The sequence below is a fragment of the Tachysurus fulvidraco genome, chromosome 2 (genome assembly GCF_022655615.1).
Source record: "Tachysurus fulvidraco isolate hzauxx_2018 chromosome 2, HZAU_PFXX_2.0, whole genome shotgun sequence".
Lineage (NCBI taxonomy): Eukaryota > Metazoa > Chordata > Actinopteri > Siluriformes > Bagridae > Tachysurus > Tachysurus fulvidraco.
In genome coordinates this window covers 20,772,904-20,792,041 of record NC_062519.1, presented here as the reverse complement: position 1 = coordinate 20,792,041, position 19,138 = coordinate 20,772,904, and the positions used below count along the sequence as shown (strand labels likewise).

At 38.9% G+C, this 19,138-nt stretch overlaps 1 protein-coding gene across 5 annotated transcripts in view; it reads right to left on the bottom strand.

The window, feature by feature from the left end:
- The window catches only part of thsd7bb (thrombospondin, type I, domain containing 7Bb), a 92,263-nt gene that overhangs the window by 58,118 nt on the left and 15,007 nt on the right, over positions 1-19,138 (bottom strand). For all 5 annotated transcript variants that reach the window (XM_027171511.2, XM_027171507.2, XM_027171508.2 and 2 more), the window contains exon 2: positions 12,142-12,280. In XM_027171511.2, coding sequence (XP_027027312.2) covers positions 12,142-12,268 — 127 coding nt within the window. In that variant the 5' untranslated portion in view covers positions 12,269-12,280. The remainder of the gene's footprint in view (positions 1-12,141; positions 12,281-19,138) is intronic.

Here is a 19,138-nt window from a genome sequence, read left to right as displayed (position 1 = left end):
GGTCCCCTTCCACACAAAACCATTTTTACTTGTATTTTTTGATATGTGTTAGGTCCATATGTGTTTGTGTTGTGTCGGGAATGTGAAAATGAACTGCTACCTGTCAGCTCTAGCCACTGAAAAGAAATAAGCGGAGAAATCAGGTCAATTAGAAAAGCTGCTCAGTGTGACGTGGAATTGATCAAGCTCATTACTATTCATGAGCTCTCCCACTTGAGACCGCGCCCACAGAATTCGTGTAGCTCAGTGAGTTTCCTATACAGCAAGGATGGCTGAACGTCAATATACCTGAAGAAGCCATTCTGCCACAAATCAAGGTGATTGTAAACAAAGTTTGTCTAGCCTAGGCTACTTATTGCGCTGGGTGAATGAATAGTCATGCTCTCATATCCTAGCGGTTAGCCAATCGGAGCCAAGCAGCATAGCTCATTGAATATTAATGAGAACTGGCGCAACTCGAGCTGAGTCTTCCTGCAGGCTTTCTATACCACACTAGAATGGCTTGAAACAAGGTAACCAAGGCATTTTTTCCACAAAAAAATGTTAGAGTCCATGGTAAACTTCAGACATTACCACAAAAGTAATGAAATACGTGTGGCAGGGCATCTTTAAAACAATCTGCTAGGAAATTAGAACTTAAATGGCATCAAACTAAATTATCAGTATTTTGATTAGAATGGAACGAAAGCCTTCATAGCTACAAAAAAATATTTTAGTGCTGCTAGATGAGTGTATTTCTCTAGCTTTATCAAAGATAACAAAAACAATCCAAAATTTTTATTTAATATTGTAGCAAAACTAACTATGAATAAAAACACTGTAGAAAAGCACACACCATATATTTGTAGCAGTAATGACTTCATGTATATATCAATGAAAAAATTGTTAACATCAGGCATAAAATTCAGACCATTATACTAAACAATTTGATAGATAATCCTGTAGAGAGTATTTCCGTTTTTGATCAGTATTTAGACCGTTTTAATCCTCTTCAAGAGACTGACTTATTTTCATTGATTTCTTCTTCAAAATGATCAAACTGTATGCTGGATCCCTTACCCAGATGTTTCGTTAAACAGTAATAACCAGTAGATATCCAACCCATTCTAAAGATAATAAATTCTTCCTTTAGCACTGGCTATGTGCCGAAATCTTTTAAGCTAGCAGTATTCAAACCTTTGATTAAAAAACCTGACCTCAACCCAACCCAGCTGTCCAGCTATAGGCTACAGCGCTGATTAAAGTGGAAAATGACCTGTTACTGGCCTCTGATCAGGGTTGTGTCTCTTTGCTGGTTTTGCTTGATCTTAGTACATCTTTTGATACCATGTTATTCTACTTGATAGGCTAGAACATGTTGCTGGTGTTAAAGGGACAGCTCTCTCATGGATCAGGTCTTATTTGACAGATCGATATCAGTTCGTAGACCTAAATGGTGACCACTCTAAACAAACTAAGGTAATGTTTGATTTTCTGCAAGGTTCTGTTTTAGGCCCATTGCTTTTCTCCCTATATATGCTACCCCTTGGTGCAATTATTCGTAATTATGGAATTGCCTTCCACTGTTATGCTGATGACACGCAGCTATATGTTTCAGCTCAGTCAGAACTGAGTCACCAACTAAATAAGACTGAAGATTGTGTGAAGGACATTAGATGGTGGATGCTTAATTACTTCCTCCTGCTTAACTCTGTCAAGACAGAAGTTCTTTAACTAGGACCACAGGCAGCCAGAAGTAAGCTTTCTGATTACAGAGTAACTCTGGATGGTCATTCTGTTGCATCATGTGCAGCAGTAAAAGACCTCGGTTTCTTCCTCATATCATCTTAAGGAGATTTTCCTTGCCGCCATCGCCTCTGGCTTGCTTATTAGGGATATGGATAGATATATAGTATTTTACTTTTTAAATTAATTTTAAAACTTCGATTGTATATATTCACTTATTTATTGTTCTTCTTCTTTTTCACTTATATTATACGTATTTCCTTTTCTCTCTATTCTGTTTCCATACTTCTGTAAAGCTGCTTTGAGACAATGGGAAATTGTTAAAAGTGCTATACAAATAAATTGAATTGAATTGAATAGAATATGAAAGTCACTTTGTTTTTTATTAAATATGATGTTGCTGATGTGTTAGCGTGTCATCGGCTCACAGGTTTAGTTTCTGTTTTGCATTTTATACATTAAAAATCTGAGCTTGCCTCCTCAGTCATCTCATAACCCTGTCAATAAATGACAGACCTTTTTTGTGACAAAATTTGAACAAAGACAACTTAACAGAACAGACAGGGGTTGATAAGCATGCTTTTATCAGCGATGTTGAGCTTAAACTGTTTTGTACATTGACTACAAATAAATCATTGCAATTCGAATTATTACTCACACCAAAACATAAGTTGAACTGTATTGTAAACTGTTCCTACACGTTCATAATCACTGTTTTCCATTAATTGTGTTTTTATAAAACATTTGGGATGGAAGTATTTGTTTGTAAAGAATTTATATGTAATAGAACATATAAATTCAAACAGAACCACAACATAACACTGGCACTTTGCTATAGCAGCCACACTTTGCAGCCACACTGGCACTTTGCTATAGCAGCCACACTTTGCAGTTACAAGCCCAGATTACAGCATATAAAGAAATCCCAGACAACTGTGTGCTTCCCATTTTGTGGCAACAGTTTTGGAAAGAACCACATATGGGTGTGATATTCAGGCAGAATTACATTACACATGTGGCTCATTTTATCTGAAAAGTGAGTTCAGATTTTTTACATTCTAATTTTTTTTCATTAAAAAAACCCTTTTAATAACGCTTTAAAGTGAAGATGTAATTAACTTCAGGTTAATGTCTTTGTTTTAATCAAGTCTACAGATCTTAATTAAAGCATAGGAAAGCTGCTTTTCTAATAATGAGCATCTTTCGAGATCTCACTATTTGAATAATAGCCTCTCTTGGTTTCTATGTACATAGGGGATGTAAATGACATTATTAAAAAGAGAGTCAGATGAGAACCCTCATCATCACGTAGAAACGCAACAAAACAAATTATAGTTTTCACAAAAACAATAGGTCTTTTTATGTGACTGAGATCTTTAAATACTTCTCTCTTGTACTGTACCCAACCCCCCCATTGAGATCTATGTGAGGAATAGGATGTCAGCTCTTGTCAGTTGTAACAATAGGACAGATGACAGAATAATTACATAGTAATAGTCATGGAAAGAATTACAGTGCTCTTATTCTCACAAAGGTTTTGGCAGAGAAGATGAGGGTACTTTTGTCTTGTCACTGGTGTAGAGAGGACGGACAATGACACCCAGTTGGTTTACTAAAAAAGGGCATGTTTAGAGTCGTAAATGCGACTGTGACCTGTGCTGTGAATGTTTACTGTATGTGTTTGAGTAGATTACTCAGTATATATGAGTAACAGATATGATCATATAACCTGTGATTCTGCTCATGTTGAAGTTTATAAGAAGCTGATAAGAAAATGTAATGTTTTAACATACAGTTATTAATGTTTTTTAATATCCATTAATCTTTTTGTCCGTTGTAATGCCATTTTTTAGCAACTTCTCAGCTACAGTTTGTTGGATGTATATGTACATAACTGAAGCATGACCAACTCTCTGGCTATGGCAAGCTTAGCTAGAATGATCTTGGGTGAATTCCCTTTTCACAAAGACAAACAGCTGAGCAACACTAGATTTTTGGCCATTATTAGACATGAATTCCTTCTGCAATCATGCCAGCATAGACCAGGCCCGTTATTGCCCTCATAAGATGTTTCTTAAGATTCCTGTTAAAGCAAAGGGAGGCTCTACCCAATATCAGTAAACTGCTTCTAATAAAGTTCTCTCTGTGTGTTGTAACAGCTTGTATAGATAATTATGATATTTCCATGCTTTTATATGCCTGTGTATTATTACAACCCAATATTTGCCTATGTGTAATATTCAGCAACCTCAGGGGTCGGTCTTGGGGAAGTCAGCTCTGTCTGCTTCATCTCACAGTACATGAACAGAAAAGTATCAGAAAACAATATCAGAAAAAAATCAGAAAATAATGATACTAATAATAGTATAAATATGTATTTGTTTGTAATATATTATTATATTTATAAAAGAAGATACATCTTCACTGCTATTTGCAACAGAAAATGACTTGCAGTGTGCTTTCTGCCGAGCGGTTTCACTCGTGTTAAAAGGTGATACACACTTAAGAGTGCTGAACTGCAGAATGTGGACTAAATAATATATTACAAAACTAGAACAATATTCAGTTAGAGATGATAATTATTTCTGCATTACATGGAATACATTTTTCCCTATGAAAAACAACAGATGTGTAAGGTTTATATACAGTAGTGCTTGATATTACAGAAAACACGAGAGAAAAAGAATGGAAATACGGTGAAGGAAAACTTTCTATCTTCACCTTTATTGGAACAAGAACTGATCTCCAGTCGAGTCATTTTCATGTATATGTGCTGTTCAAAACCGATTCATCTTTTTTACATTCTTACAGCTCACTGTTTTTTTTTTAAACACTTCTTAATTCCAACGTCTCCTGCAGACATTCTTTATCAAACTCCTTAAAATCTTTAACAACTGAATAATTCCATTGAATATTTTCTAATAGCTAACAATAGCATTTTGGCTGGTGATACAAGTGCATTTCTTTCCTATTATAATGACACGCACACCAAAGATTGTATACAGAAAGATTGTAAAGCAAAAGAACATCCAGTGAGATATTGATGAGAAAGGTCAAGGAAGAAAATACCAGTAAGGAAGTCAGGAAGTAAAGAAACTGTCAGGAAGAGGAAAATGGGAAGACAGGAAGGATAGTAAGTCACAATCAATCTTTAGTCAGCAGAAAAGCATCACAACTTCAGGTGGGCAGAAACAGGAGACCACAACCACTGTACTGGATCAGTGTCCTGGATATACTGAATAACAGTAACAGTAAAGCCAAAAGCAATGCAGTGCCAAATAAAGTCTTTAAGGAAGCAAAAGATGATTTCATTTTGGTTTAGAAGCGCAATAGTGATGCAGTAATGCGGTAACTGTCAGACGTTTTGTTTACTTCATAACAGTTGATAACTCGAAGACTACATTCTAACTAAAATGAATTTCCTTTTTAACGCATTGAGTGTGACAGTCCCTCATTGTGGTCTTTTGACGTGACGTGACATACGGCGACCCAGACTCAGAATTTGTTCTCTGCATTTGACCCATCCAAAGTGCACACACACAACAGTGAACACACACACACACACACACACACACCGTGAACACACACTAGGAACAGTGGGCAGCCATTTATGCTGCGGTGCCCGGGGAGCAGTTTGGGGGTTTAATGCCTTGCTCAAGGGCACAATCCGAGACAAAGTGGCCAGTCCGAGACTCGAACCCACAACCTTAGGATTACGAGTCAGACTCTCTAACCATTAGGCCACGACTTGCCCCGTTTTCACATTCTCCCGCCACACATTGTATTTGTCACGAAGAAAAACTTTTTGACTATTTATCATATATTTAATAAGCCAATGAAAAAAAAGTAGATCCTGGAATTGTTCAGCATCATCCTCATTCACCCACAGAGAAAATGTTACAACAAATTCACAACTTGTTTGACACAAACAATGACATTGTGACTGCTGCTAGAGACATTTCCCAGATCATCAGCATGAGTTTGTTATGAGTGTCTGTAACTTAGTCAACACTTGCTCAGAACAAGTAGTCTAGGTCAGTGGTTCTCAAATTGGGGGTCCTGAGATGGTCCCAGGGGGCCCCGGTTCACTGACAAAACCTGCTCAGAACAAGTAGTCTAGGCCAGTGGTTCTCAAACTGGGGACCCTGAAATGGTTTTATGACATTTTATAAAATAATGAATTTATCATAAATTCTGTGTGATTAAATCTCAGAATAAATAAGGCTACTAACCAACAGCACTACATTGTATAATTTAATATGGTTTGTTTAATTCAAATATTAAGTTTTGGAATGTTTTATGTCATAAATCTTCTTCTTCGTTTTTCTTTTTCTTTGTGTGTGTGTGTGTGTGTGTGTGTGTGTGTGTGTGTGTGTGTGTGTGTGTGTGTGTGTGTGTCAACTCAAATGCAACTAAGCATTCTCACATCCACCATTAGAGGAAAGTCCCCCTATAAAGGCCAGGTTAAAGGATGCTGGCCCAGAGAAGGTGGCGAAAAGGGTATTGTTGTGTTTGCTCTTAACTGTCTTCAAAACTCAAGACCCTTGATTTACAATTGCAATTTTTACCCATCTAGCACACAGTTATGGAAGGAAAATGATTTATAATCCCACTCTCAGGTGTCACCCAGATGAGGATGAGTGGTTCCTCTCAATGTTTCTCTCATCTCAGGGAGATTTTCCTCTGCATTGTCACCTCTGGCTTGCTGATTAGAGATCAATTTAAATACTACAAATTTATATATTTCTATAAAACTGTTTTGTGACAATGTCCATTGTTATAAGAGCTATACAAAAGAAATTAGTCAAATCAGTTTAGAAATAAAAAGCTTATTAAATACAATTATTAATATCAATATCAATTCTAGTTGATTTGTCAATTTAGGAAATATTTACCTATATAAATATTCATGTTGTTCATTTATAATGCAGTAAATGCTGATTTTTATATGTGCAGTACACATTATCTGCCAATTATACACAGATTTCGTGGTTACCAGACTCTGCAAATCCTGGCAGCGATTCATTTGATTGAACACATCAACAGTAATGTTGGCTCTGATTATTGGAGTGTGATTAGCTAAAACGTGTGTGTAACAGAATAGATCTTAAAGGTGACAGATTTGATGTGATGCAGCATATTTCAATCTCAATCTCATTTCAGGTCTGAGATCTTCTGCAAAACAGAACCAGGCAGTAATAGACAGCACTTATTTAAGATGAACCTGCACTCTATGGCCATTAAATATTTCAAAAATGAAGGTTAAAATGTAGGAAAATTTGATGTAGGACTGCCATCAATCCTTAAATGATGATGACATAGGCTAAGGATGACATTAAGCATCAGAGTTACAGACAAATCATCTCACAATTCTATTTAATCATTTACACAATCGCTGTCTTTTTATAGAATCAAATATATTTTCTAAGAACCGACTCATCCTTCTATTTTCTGTAGCACTTATCCTACACAGGGTTGTGTGAGCATGAGACAAGGGTTAGGGTTAGGTTTTGGGTTAGGGTTAGCCTAACCCTAACCCTAACCTTGGACACGGTGCCAACCCATCTCAGTACACAATCACACACACTGTGGACAGTTTACTGTACACTTGCCAATCAGCTTACAGCTTGTGTATTTTTATGAGGGAGGAAGCTGGAGTACCCATAGGAAACCCCCAAAGCACATGGAGAACATAAAAGTCCACACACATACAGTACACAGGGTGGAGGCAGGAACTGAACCCCAGATGTATGAGACAAACATACCACTAAGCTACTATAAGAATTTCATCACAATTTGCTGATTGTTGTCATTTCTGTTGTTGATGGATTGCATTGATTCAGATTATCTGACCTCTATATGGTGTAGGTCCCCCTTGTGCCACCAAAGCAGGTCTGTCTTGTTGAAGACCTCAGAAGGTGTGCTGTGGTATCTGGCATCAAGACAGATTATTTAAGTCCTGTAAGTTGCAAAAGGAGACCTCCATGGATCAGACTTGTGTATCCAGCACATCCCACAGATGCAGATCAGATTATGATCTGAAGAATTTGGAGGCCAGGTTAACACAGTGAACTCAGGATCCTTGAATCATTCCTGAGCAATATGTGCAGTGAGGGGGGCACGGTGGCTTAGTGGTTAGCACGTTTGCCTCACACGTCCAGGGTTTGGGGTTCGATTCCCGCCTCCGCCTTGTGCTTGTGGAGTTTGCATGTTCTCCCCATGCCTTGGGGCTTTCCTCTGGATACTCCTTCCCCGGTCCAAAGACATGCATGGTAGGTTGATTGGCATCTCTGCCAATCATCTCTGCCAAAATTGTCCATAGTGTGTGATTGCATGAGTGAATAAGAGTGTGTGTGTGTGTGTGCCCAGTGATGGGATGGCACTCCGTCCAGGGTGTATCCTGCCTCGATGCCCGATGACGCCCGTGACCCGAGAAGTTCGGCTAAGCGGTAGAAAATGAATGAATGAATGAATGAATGAATGAATGAATGAATGAATGAATGTGCAGTGAAGCAGGGCACATTATCCTGCTGCAAGAGGACACTATCATAGGGAAAACTGTTGCCATGATCCTTACACTTTTCCATTTTTCCTGTTCCATCACATCCACTTGGAGAACTGACTGTTCACTTTGCTCCCTAATATTTCAAACTGCCATTTATAGAGATAATCAATGTCATTCATATCAACTGTCGGTGGTCAGATGTAAAGGTCTTTTTGCCTCATGAAGATATTTGTTTACTGATGTTAAAGTTAAGATTACAATTAGGTGAGCCATTGAATTTAGAAGTATGTCACTGGTAGATGCTTAAAGGTATAATTAAGAGCACAATTATAGGATGTGGACACGCAAAAGGATAACAAAATACAGACAGGGATAATTGCACTGTGAGATGTGCAGCTTTTACAGTGTCTCCTATGATTGCCAGGTTTTTCTATCCTAAGGGGGCTATCTTTCTTATTCTCCTCTTCTATCATTCTATCTCATGCCCTCTGTCACCCATAAATGACAGAAAGACAGGGGGGGAAAATGACATAAAAAAATGTTGTGGTACAGTAAGAAAAGGTCTAAAAGGGAAAGGAGTTCGATCTGGAATGAAATGTAAAGCTCAGAATAAGCACTACAGATTTACTCTCAGCATGTCCTTCTACTTGATCTTTCATGTCAAATGAGACAGGCCATCACTGCAACGTTGAAGTTGTCATGGCGATGGAGATGTCTCATTAGATGGTAATGAAATGCACATGCACAAAGACTCATGGGATATGCACCAGACGGTGAAAAGGGACTGACCACATAAACAGAGCTGCAAATCAAACCAAGGATTTGAAGATAAATACATTCAAAATCGATTTTTACTCTTTTCTAATTGGTCAGTGTTTTCTTCACTCTCAAATTATTATAAATTCTAAAAGAAAAATGTTTTTTTACTTGTGGATTAATTATAAGTGGTGTTTTTCTTTCCATGTGTAGTAATTATTGGGAGTCTGCCCAATATTCCAGTTTCCCTTTATTTTAAAGAGAAGGTCATTTACAATGTCCTGTTAATTACATCTGCCAGAGTGAAAGATCTCTTAAAATGGAAAAAAAAACCTTTCATTTGCATGCTATCATTTATGCCTTGTCATTTGATCCAATTAACCTCCCATTGGCCAGCCATGTGCAGAGAGGTGAAATAAGAAAGATATTTTAAATACTTCCAGTGCTTACATATCTCTTATTTCAAATGTAATGTGCTTTCAAAAGTTTTCACACATATAAGGGCCTTTTTACACCCGGTCACTTCGTGTGTATTCTCTGATCCGATAGCTATCTGATTTGTTAAAAGTGTTCCATTTACATCAGGACACATAAATGCGTCTCGGCGAATCGGATATTGTTCCGATCTTTCTACTCCCGCCCAAAATGCTAATATATTTGACCTCATTTCCGGGGTAATTGAAACGGAACACACTTTGGTGTATGCGGTTTTCAGAACACAGTCAAAAAGAAGACGTAAAAACTGGTTACGACGTTTATGCTACAAAAAACAGCGTTTACATTTATTTGTTTCTGGCACGATGCACGACTCGTGAGTCACCTGCGAGTAACGTACTTCCGTTTGGGAGGAGTATAGTGCTGTGGCTTGAACAACCACATTCATTTACACCTGTCCAGTTTCATCTGAAACGTGTCCCAGACCACCTCCTGAAGGGGTTTGTACCATCGGATTTATATCCGTCTCCAAAACGTTTCGGAGGGCATTTAGACCTGGTCTTTTTACCATTGGATAGCTATCTGATCACAGAAGACACATGACGTGACCAGGTGTAAAAAGGCCCAAATATACAATATTTTGAAAACAGAATGCATGTATTTTTAAGCATTAACAATGTTCTGAATAACGAATAATGAACATTGCTGCAGGGGACAAATCTGCCTCACTTGCATGCTCTCCCTTTGCATTGGGGGGTTTCTTCTGTGTAATATAGTTTCCTCTCCAGTCCAAAAAGCTGATCTGTAAATTGTCTGTAGTTTGTGAAAGGGTGTGTGAATGTGATGGGCTGGCACCGTGTCCATTGTACCTCCTGTGTTACCCCCTGAGACCCATAGGATAGGCTCCAGGGTCCACAAAACCCTGTGTAGTACAAGTGCTAAAGAAAAATGGATGGATATTGTTGGCATTGTTACAAATTCAGACATGTACAGTAAGAAGTATTCTTACTAAATAGTTCCTATTCTTCTTAGCAAACTGTCATCAATTCACCAGAAGTATTTACATACATTTTCAATGGGATTTAAGTTAGGCCATGAAATGCATGTTATTTTGGATCTATGTTTGGGGTCATTGTCATTGCTCAGGTTTCTTGGCTCATTAGAATAAATTCTCCTGGTTCATTACTCCAAATGCTTCCTTCAGTGATATGTAGTCTCAGTATCCTGTCTAGTTAATCAGCTCTACAGCACGATGCACACACCACCATGCTTTAGTGTGACTACAGTGTAATTGGGATAAATGAAACCCTTCTTTTTCTAAAATTGAGTTCTACTTTTGTTTCTTTGGACCAGTTTCAAAAGACGTGTTATTAGTGGAGATGATTGCAGTGCAAATCATCGCTTATTATTCTCTGTGCAACTGTTTATTCTGATTTCTGTTTATCCTTCGACTCTGTTTCCTTCTTTATGGACATGAAAAGATCAAGCACAGAAACAACACAGTAACTGGAGCTCAGGATTATAATGAGGACCCTGAAGCTGATCATGTTTAATTTGTGTCAGTCAGTATATTTTTTTTTTGTCTTGTTTTTTTTTTTTTTTTACATGAATCATTCTAAATTATCTAAACATGTTGAAATAAACATGGTCAATGGTCTAAACATGAGGAATAGAATCATTAAAATGTAATGCACAGCTCTGTAGCATGGTCAGTGGAGCTCCGGCTGGGCTGTAGGGTGTGGACACTATTCTCACATTACACACAGGGGGACTGACATTCATTCATTACTTCATTTTCTACCGCTTATCCGAACTTCTCGGGTCACGTGGAGCCTGTGCCTCATCAGGCACAGGCGTCCCATGCATCGAGGCATCATCGGGCATCGAGGCAGGATACACCCTGGGCGGAGTGCCAACCCATCACAGGGCACACACACTCTCATTCACTCACACACTCACACAATTTTCCAGAGATGCCAATCAACCTACATGCATGTCTTTGGACCGGGGGAGGAAACCGGAGTACCCGGAGGAAACCCCCGAGGCACGGGGAGAACATGCAAACTCCACACACACAAGGCGGAGGCGGGAATCGAACCCCCAACCCTGGAGGTGTGAGGCAAACATGCTAACCACTAAGCCACCGTGCCCTGGGACTGACATGATTAGTGTAATTCTACAACAGCCAAAGATTCACCCTTATCCTGGAGTTGTGATGGCTAAAGATGTTTTTGTGCTTATTTGCTTTAATGTACTTATTTATTAACTTTAACGAACGTCCTCAAACACTCGAGGTCTCGTCTATCGAGTGTCTTTGAGACACATTACATATTTCCATTTTTTATCATTACAATTCCCTCCATCTTATTTAATTACTTGCACATGCAAGAGGCTAGAAAATACAAGCAGAATAAAAGTTCCACATTCAACAGACTGGTTGTTTTTACTGGTTAGTCTGGAACCGAGTCCTGCTTCCTGACTCGAAACTCAAGACGGACTCCAGTGAAACTCTAACAACGGTTAATTATTTTTTTCCCCTAATTTCTTTTATTTGCATTTTCAACATTGGTGAAGGGAAGACATTGGGATTGTGATGGTTTTAATCTCTTTCCTTGTCTGATCTGTAAGTTCATGTGCTTAATTAAGCAGTATTACACCCAAATGCACCAAAGGTGAAATGTAAAAATTGAGGCAGAAAGAAAAAAAAAATTAAGTCATACCTGTTTTCCATGAGAACGGATTCTTCTTTGGAGCATCTGTGCTCGCTGCAGTGACAATTAAAGAAAGGCAGAGGAGAGAGTTCTGGATGAAGGAGAAAAAGACCAGGCCGTGATTTAGAAACCACATGTTTCCTTACACCTGAAAGAGAAAGAAGCATGTACAGTACAGCACTGAGATTGTCAATCACTGGTCATTAACTGCGCTGTTAAAACACAGCTTGGTCATTTCTTTGCTTTAAGCCACGTATTTAACTTGGTAATTAAGCAGGGAACTGAAACGGCTGTCTATCAAGTAATGAATTCAGATTTATATCTTTATATATATATATATATTAATCTTCTTATAAAACATGCTGTAATCATGTGACACCCAAGTTAAAAAAAAAAAAAAGAAGGAAAAGGAAGCAATGAACAAAACTCATGAAGTTTGTTCAATGTGCAAACAAATTCTAACTCCATCAGACACTTAATGCTCCATCAAGGATGAGATGCACACAGACATGTTTCAGGGGAAAAATAGTCTCCTGCCGTGTCCTGACTCCTGCTCGGGCCACAATAAAGGATCTCTCGGCTGGAGAGGTGATATTTAAGAACTGAATAGGAAACTCGGTAAGAGCAGAGCAGCATGCTGAATACATTCAAGCCAAAAATACATGAGTCAGATTCACACCATGCAAAAAGCATGGAGAGAGAGAGAGAGAGAGAGAGAGAGAGAGAGAGAGAGAGAGAGAGAGAGAGAGAGCATCTGCCATGTCATTATAAGGCTCCAGATTTCTCTTATCCACAGGAAAACTGAACAGAACAAAGTACACATAAAGTCCACTGCTCATTAAGCCGATGTCCTCCTGAAAACTGTTTTAGACACGAAGCAGGCAAGCCATGCCAAAACTGTTCAGGAAAAAAAAGGATATATTTATATATTTATTTATTTTTGGAGTCTTGCTAAAATGATTTCTTAAGTATGCACCTCCCTAGTTATCCCGATTCCCCTTAAATAAAGAAAGTTCAGTTCAAACTCATGACTTGGGAAGACAAGCAGAATCAATACTAGATCTTCTGCTGTGTTCCTTTCATTACACATGACAGCAATTATTTATTTGTTTGTTTGTTTGTTTGTTTTTAAGCATATCATGTTTCCACACACGGACTCTTCATTTTTAATGGAGAAAAGAAAGCCAATTAATTAGATTAGATTAGATTCTTTTAAGAATTTACAAGAAGGACTTTGGTTAATTAAACATGTGCCCGATGGAAAAAATACTGCAAACAGGAGCTGTGAGAGAAGGAAAGCACAACACCAGCCATATTAAATTTGTTTACACGCATTCTGTCGGACCGATCATTTGCTGGAGTCATTGTTATTTGACGTGTCAGATTTCTTTAACTTGCCTTGGATGTAAATGCTCTTGATTTACAGACTCACTATAAATTAGGCTTAAGATGATCAGACAGAATATTTACTGTAATACTTTAGTTGTGTTTGTATTATATCAGAGGCATCTAATTAAATCAATGACCTTTCTTTCTCTCTCTCTCTCTCTCTCTCTCTCTCTCTCTCTCTCTCTCTCTCTCTCTCTCTCTCTCTAACTCTCTAATCCGTCTCTAACACTGAATTCATTTGATCCCATTCCCAGCTCCATACGTACCTGCTCTACATCTGCTTTCCCCTCCCATCCTAAACACTTCTAGTGACACATATTCACTATTCTGTCACTCCATCCTCCACAGTTTGAAAGCATTATTCATTTCTGTTTTGTGGAGTCCATAAGTAGAGCATAATTACAGAAGTTACTGAGTACTCCAAATGTGAGATGTAGAGGCTGGATAATAACCTCTTCAGCTCTTAGCTTTTTTACAGTTCTGCCTGCCTGTGTATCACTAAAAGGCCGCAGCTTGACACTCAGCGTCGGGCTGGATGCTATAAGATCACAAGATTCCCAGCCGAGCCTGAGTAATTACAAAGCTAATCGTTTCAGACACGGTCCCGTTCACAGACACGCACACAAAGAGAGACCAGACTTTCCAAAATGTTGGCTGATTAAAACGATCAATCTTTGTTTTTAATTAAATTGATTTCTAAAAGAGGAAGTATCTGTCAGAAAGTCTGATTAAACAGTTTGTTTGACCAATTAAAGGGAAACCACTTTTTCATTACAGAAAGCCTATAAATAAACGTCTTGTTAGTGCCAAGGAATGAAGATCACATGCGCACTACACACTACAGAAAAGGTACACGATAGTAGACAAATGTTTACTGAAATACTTGAATCTGATTGGTCAGGGTTTTTATTAATATACTTGTTTAAATAGATACACTACAGTTAGTGTTAATTACATGAAGATGCAGATACTCTGACAATTCAACACAACTGAAGACTATGAATAATAAATGGATTAAAGAAATTTTATCGGTCATGTGACTATGCTCGGAATCAAACAATTACATTTAAACTCCTGTTTAAAAGTAATCATCATTCTAAAGACATTCTGATTAACCCTGAAAATAGATCAGCTGTTTCTGTAGGATCGTCTTCTGTAAGCTTTTCTTGGTTTTGTTTAACTGAGCAATCTTCAAAAAGTTTAGAAAGCATGTTCAGGATCTCTTTGCTAAAAGGTATTCGATCAGGACAGGGTTCCAGAAGAACTTTCAAAACATTACATGTCCCATAGAACACTGTGAAGGCCATCATCAAGAAGTGTAGAAAATGGGGCAGCACAGTGACTTTACCTAGAACAGGATGTCCCTATAAAACAGATGACATGATGTAATATCAGGGAGGCTGCCAAGAGACTTGTAATATCATAAAAGGAGCTGCAGGAATAATCTGCTCACCTCCTGAATGCAACAACTTCTTTTTTCTTAGAACCCTGCGGCAAAATGTGTGATGGTTCGCTGAAACCGAATTAGAACTCTTTCAGCATCAATTTAAAAGATACAGTAGAGTGAAGCACGGTGTTGGCAGCATCACGCTATACAGCTGCTTCTGGAGATATTCAGAGATAACTGTAAAATATCTATTTTGTAACAAAAGCTGCAGGCCTCGGTTAGATAGCTGAAGATGTAGAAAAAAGAAGGACCCAAAGCACAAATCCATGTCAAAAAAATGAAACGCTTCAGAAGAAGAAGATCAGGATTGTAGTTGTGGAAAATGGTAAACTTTTTACATTATTAAACGTAATTATAAACTGATAAAAAAATAAAAAAAAAAAGGCATGGCAATTTTCCGTGATAGTAATAGATCCCAGATGCAAATAATCAATGTGGAAATGATCATTTTTCTCTTACATCCTGTTTTGTTGCTTACTAAATACCTATGAAATATAACAAAAGGATCACTAGCAAATAATTCCAGGCATTTGACCTTCTTTCACTTCCTCCACACATAATGTATTAATAATAACATTCTCATAATATAATCTCTCTTTCACTGCTATTTAAAGTGCCACCTGATTTAAGTAGAACTTTAAATGATCACTTCTCCTGGAAGATAGAAGTTAAATGCAACACTATTGTTAACACTATTGCTTTAATTTTCCTGGAAGAGACTCGAATTAACCTCACATCACTGCGCCTTGAGTGCAGAACAGATGGAAACAGCTTTCTTATGGAAAAAAAACAGGAAAAAAAAACAGCTCTCTTTATGGAAATAATTCACTTTCACTGTAAGATCCAGTATAATATCTGTAGTGAGCTGCAGCACAGCAGCAGAATAAAAAATGCTAATTCTCAGTAGTAAAGTTTACTGAAGGGGGAAAAAAGAGCTCTTGTTTAATCATGTTTGTAATGATGCCATCTTTCTGTGGTTGTTTGACAGACCCTGATGAAGCCATTCTAAAGAATTATATTGTGAATATCTGTAAAAATGAAAGATAATGGGGATGGGGGGGGGGGGGGGGCACGGTAGCTTAGTGGTTAGCACGTTTGCCTCACACCTTCAGGGTGCCTTATCAGTTACAGGAAAAAAAATCCATCTGAAGTAAAATGCACTCAAGAGTCAAATGTTAACTAGAATGTCATGCAGTATAAAGCTTTTAGTACTAATGTGTGTGAATGTCCGAACAGAAGAAAAACATTTCAACATATACAAAGTTCCAGAAAAGCTATTTTTCTTTGTAATCCCGTGCACATGTCGATCACCTGTAAAATGCAAAGGGTTTTACTGACACAGCTCATTTGTATTTAGTGACGCCCACAAAACTCCTTATAAGGTCAAAAACTGTGAGCCTGAAATTAACTCTAATGGTAAAATCGGAAAGACAGAAGTGGAGGTTATTCTGAGTCACATTTTTTAGGTCTTCAGCCGTCGAACAGTACTAGACACTTATATTACAGAGATACTTACAAACCTGTAGTGGAGATACTATCATTTACCCACAATTCACACCTTAAGGGAGACTGAAACTTCTCCTGATTAATCGGCTGAGAGAACATCTAGGCAAAGACCAACACTATAAGATCAACAATGGTATAGAATCTAACAAAATTCAAATCACACTAATTCACACAGTAATTCTAATTCACACTAATTCACACACTGGGTGAAAAAGTGAGTTAAGCAGGTAGTACACAAAAGTCAGGAACCTACTTTATCAGAAGACAATATATTCAAATGAAGAGAGTTAAAGCACACAGTGATGTAGTACACAGTGATGTAGTAATGTGGAGTCTCATGTAAATGTAATAAAGAAATAAGAAACTTAAACTCTACAGTATAGTATATGCATAAAAGTGCTGTTAAAGTCGATCCAGTGATCGGAGTTTCATGTAGTTACTTTGTTACATTATGTTACTTACGGTAATGTTATGAGGCATACAGTATGCTTAGGAACCTATAATGGGGGTGTTACGGGACTGTGGGGGAAGAATAAAAGTTCGGTTAAGAAGTTATGGTCGGCTGTCGCATGGTTCATTTATGAAAGGTTTATGTTGTACCTATTAAACGACAGAACATGGTGTCAGAAGTATAGCGGGTGTGTGTTATGCACAGGTTTGTTAGCAAATTTGAATTCTGTATAGCTTGTAGTTTCGTTTGTGCCGTCAGCATGAAGGATTGACGAGACGGGTTAGCACGGCGCTATCATGGTTCAATTTCAAGTCTCTCCGCCAGAGAAATTCACGTTCAAAGCGGATGACTGGCCGAAATGGATAAAACGTTTTGAGGGATTTTGTGTTGCATCTGGCTTGGAGACACAGGCGGATGAAAATCAGGTGAATGCCTTGATCTATACGATGGGGGAGGAAGCCGAGGATATACTCACCTCCCTGCATTTAAGTCCTCAAGCGGCGAGTGACTATGAAGTAGTAAAGAACAGATTGAACGATCACTTCATAGCTCGAAGGAACGTGATTTTTGAGAGGGCGAAGTTTAATCAGCGGCAGCAAGAAATGGGCGAGTCCGTGGAGCACTTCATAACGGCGCTGCACTGTTTAGCCGAGCACTGTGGATATAGCGATCTGCACGATGAGATGGTAAGAGATAAACTCGTCATGGGTCTGACAGATAAAAGGCTGTCAGAACAGCTATAGCTGGACCCTGAATTGACACTTGAGAAGGCTGTCGTTCGAGTTCGACAGAGTGAACTAGTAAAAAAACAACACAAACAGCTCAAATCAAATCAAACTTCAAGTGGGACATGGCAAACGAACAGCTGGATAGTGTACAAAATAAACAGTACAGTAATGTGAAAACAAAACCAGTAAAGCCACTTTTTGGACAGCTGGCAAAGAAAACACCTCAAATAAAGCCTAAAAAGCAGATGCTATGTATGAGATGCGGTGACAATTAGGGGCATAATTTGCAGCGATGCCCTGCAAGAGAGGTGACCTCTGTCATAAGAAGGGACATTATCTTAGAGCTTGTAAGTTAATGATGGTACTTGAGGTGAATATAGCAACTTCAGATACAATGGAGGACATTGCATTTCTTGGTTCACTGACATCTGATGTAACAGGAAGCCCCTGGATGACTGAGATACAAATTGACAATCTCAAGACGTTGTTCAAAATTGACACGGGGACTGATGTAACAGCAGTCCCAGTTACACTGTACAACCAGGACCAGTTCCAAAAACTGAAACCTCCCAGGAGAGTCCTTCAGGGACCAGGTGGAACATCACTGAAGGTAAAAGGGAAATTCTCAGCAACCCTTGGCAAGCATAACAAACATATGTGCTATGAATGAAGCACCTGTCTCGCCTCCCGACCACCACCAGAGGGAACCTTCGCCCGAGTTCTGGCGACTTCGGAACTACATCTCCCACAATCCACCGCTCCTGTCATAATTACTCCACCAGCTGATTTCAATCACCTGCTTCCTATATAAGCTGAACTTGAACCCCATTTCTGTGCGAAGTCTCGATTTGCCTCTGCTATCGGTCTGAGCGTTTACCTGTCTGTGTATTCCTGGTTTTTTGACTCTGTTTATGGAGAGAGGACGGATCAGCGTTTTCTTCCTTCAACCATTTCCTCGCCCAGTTTCGCACTGTAATCGACCACGTCGCTGGAGGGGAGAGCGCAGAGGAGCGCTTCCTGAAAATTTCCCAGGGGAGCCACAGCGCAGCGGAATACTCCTTAACTTTCCGCACCCTCGCAGCTCAGACAGGTCACACAACGACCACACAACGAGCAGAGTACGCTAGTGAGTGTGGCCAGTTTCGCCTCACAAACCCAGACTTGTGCTCGATTCGCTGTGCGCTTGAACATTCAGGGCGAAAGTATTGACTTAGAAACTCTCATTGATTCCGGTGCATCTGGAAATTTCATCTCAGGGGAGTGTGTCAAAGCCAACGCTATCCCAGTAAGAGAGTGCGATGTCCCCGCAACCGTCGAAGCAATAGACGGTCGACCCATCGGAGCGGGACGGATAAGATTCGTTACCGAAGAAATCGAGCTATTGGTGGGTCCACATCACAGCGAAACTATCCGGTTTCACATCATCACTTCTCCTCGTCATCCTCTGATCCTAGGATTACCCTGGCTAAAGCTCCACAATCCGGT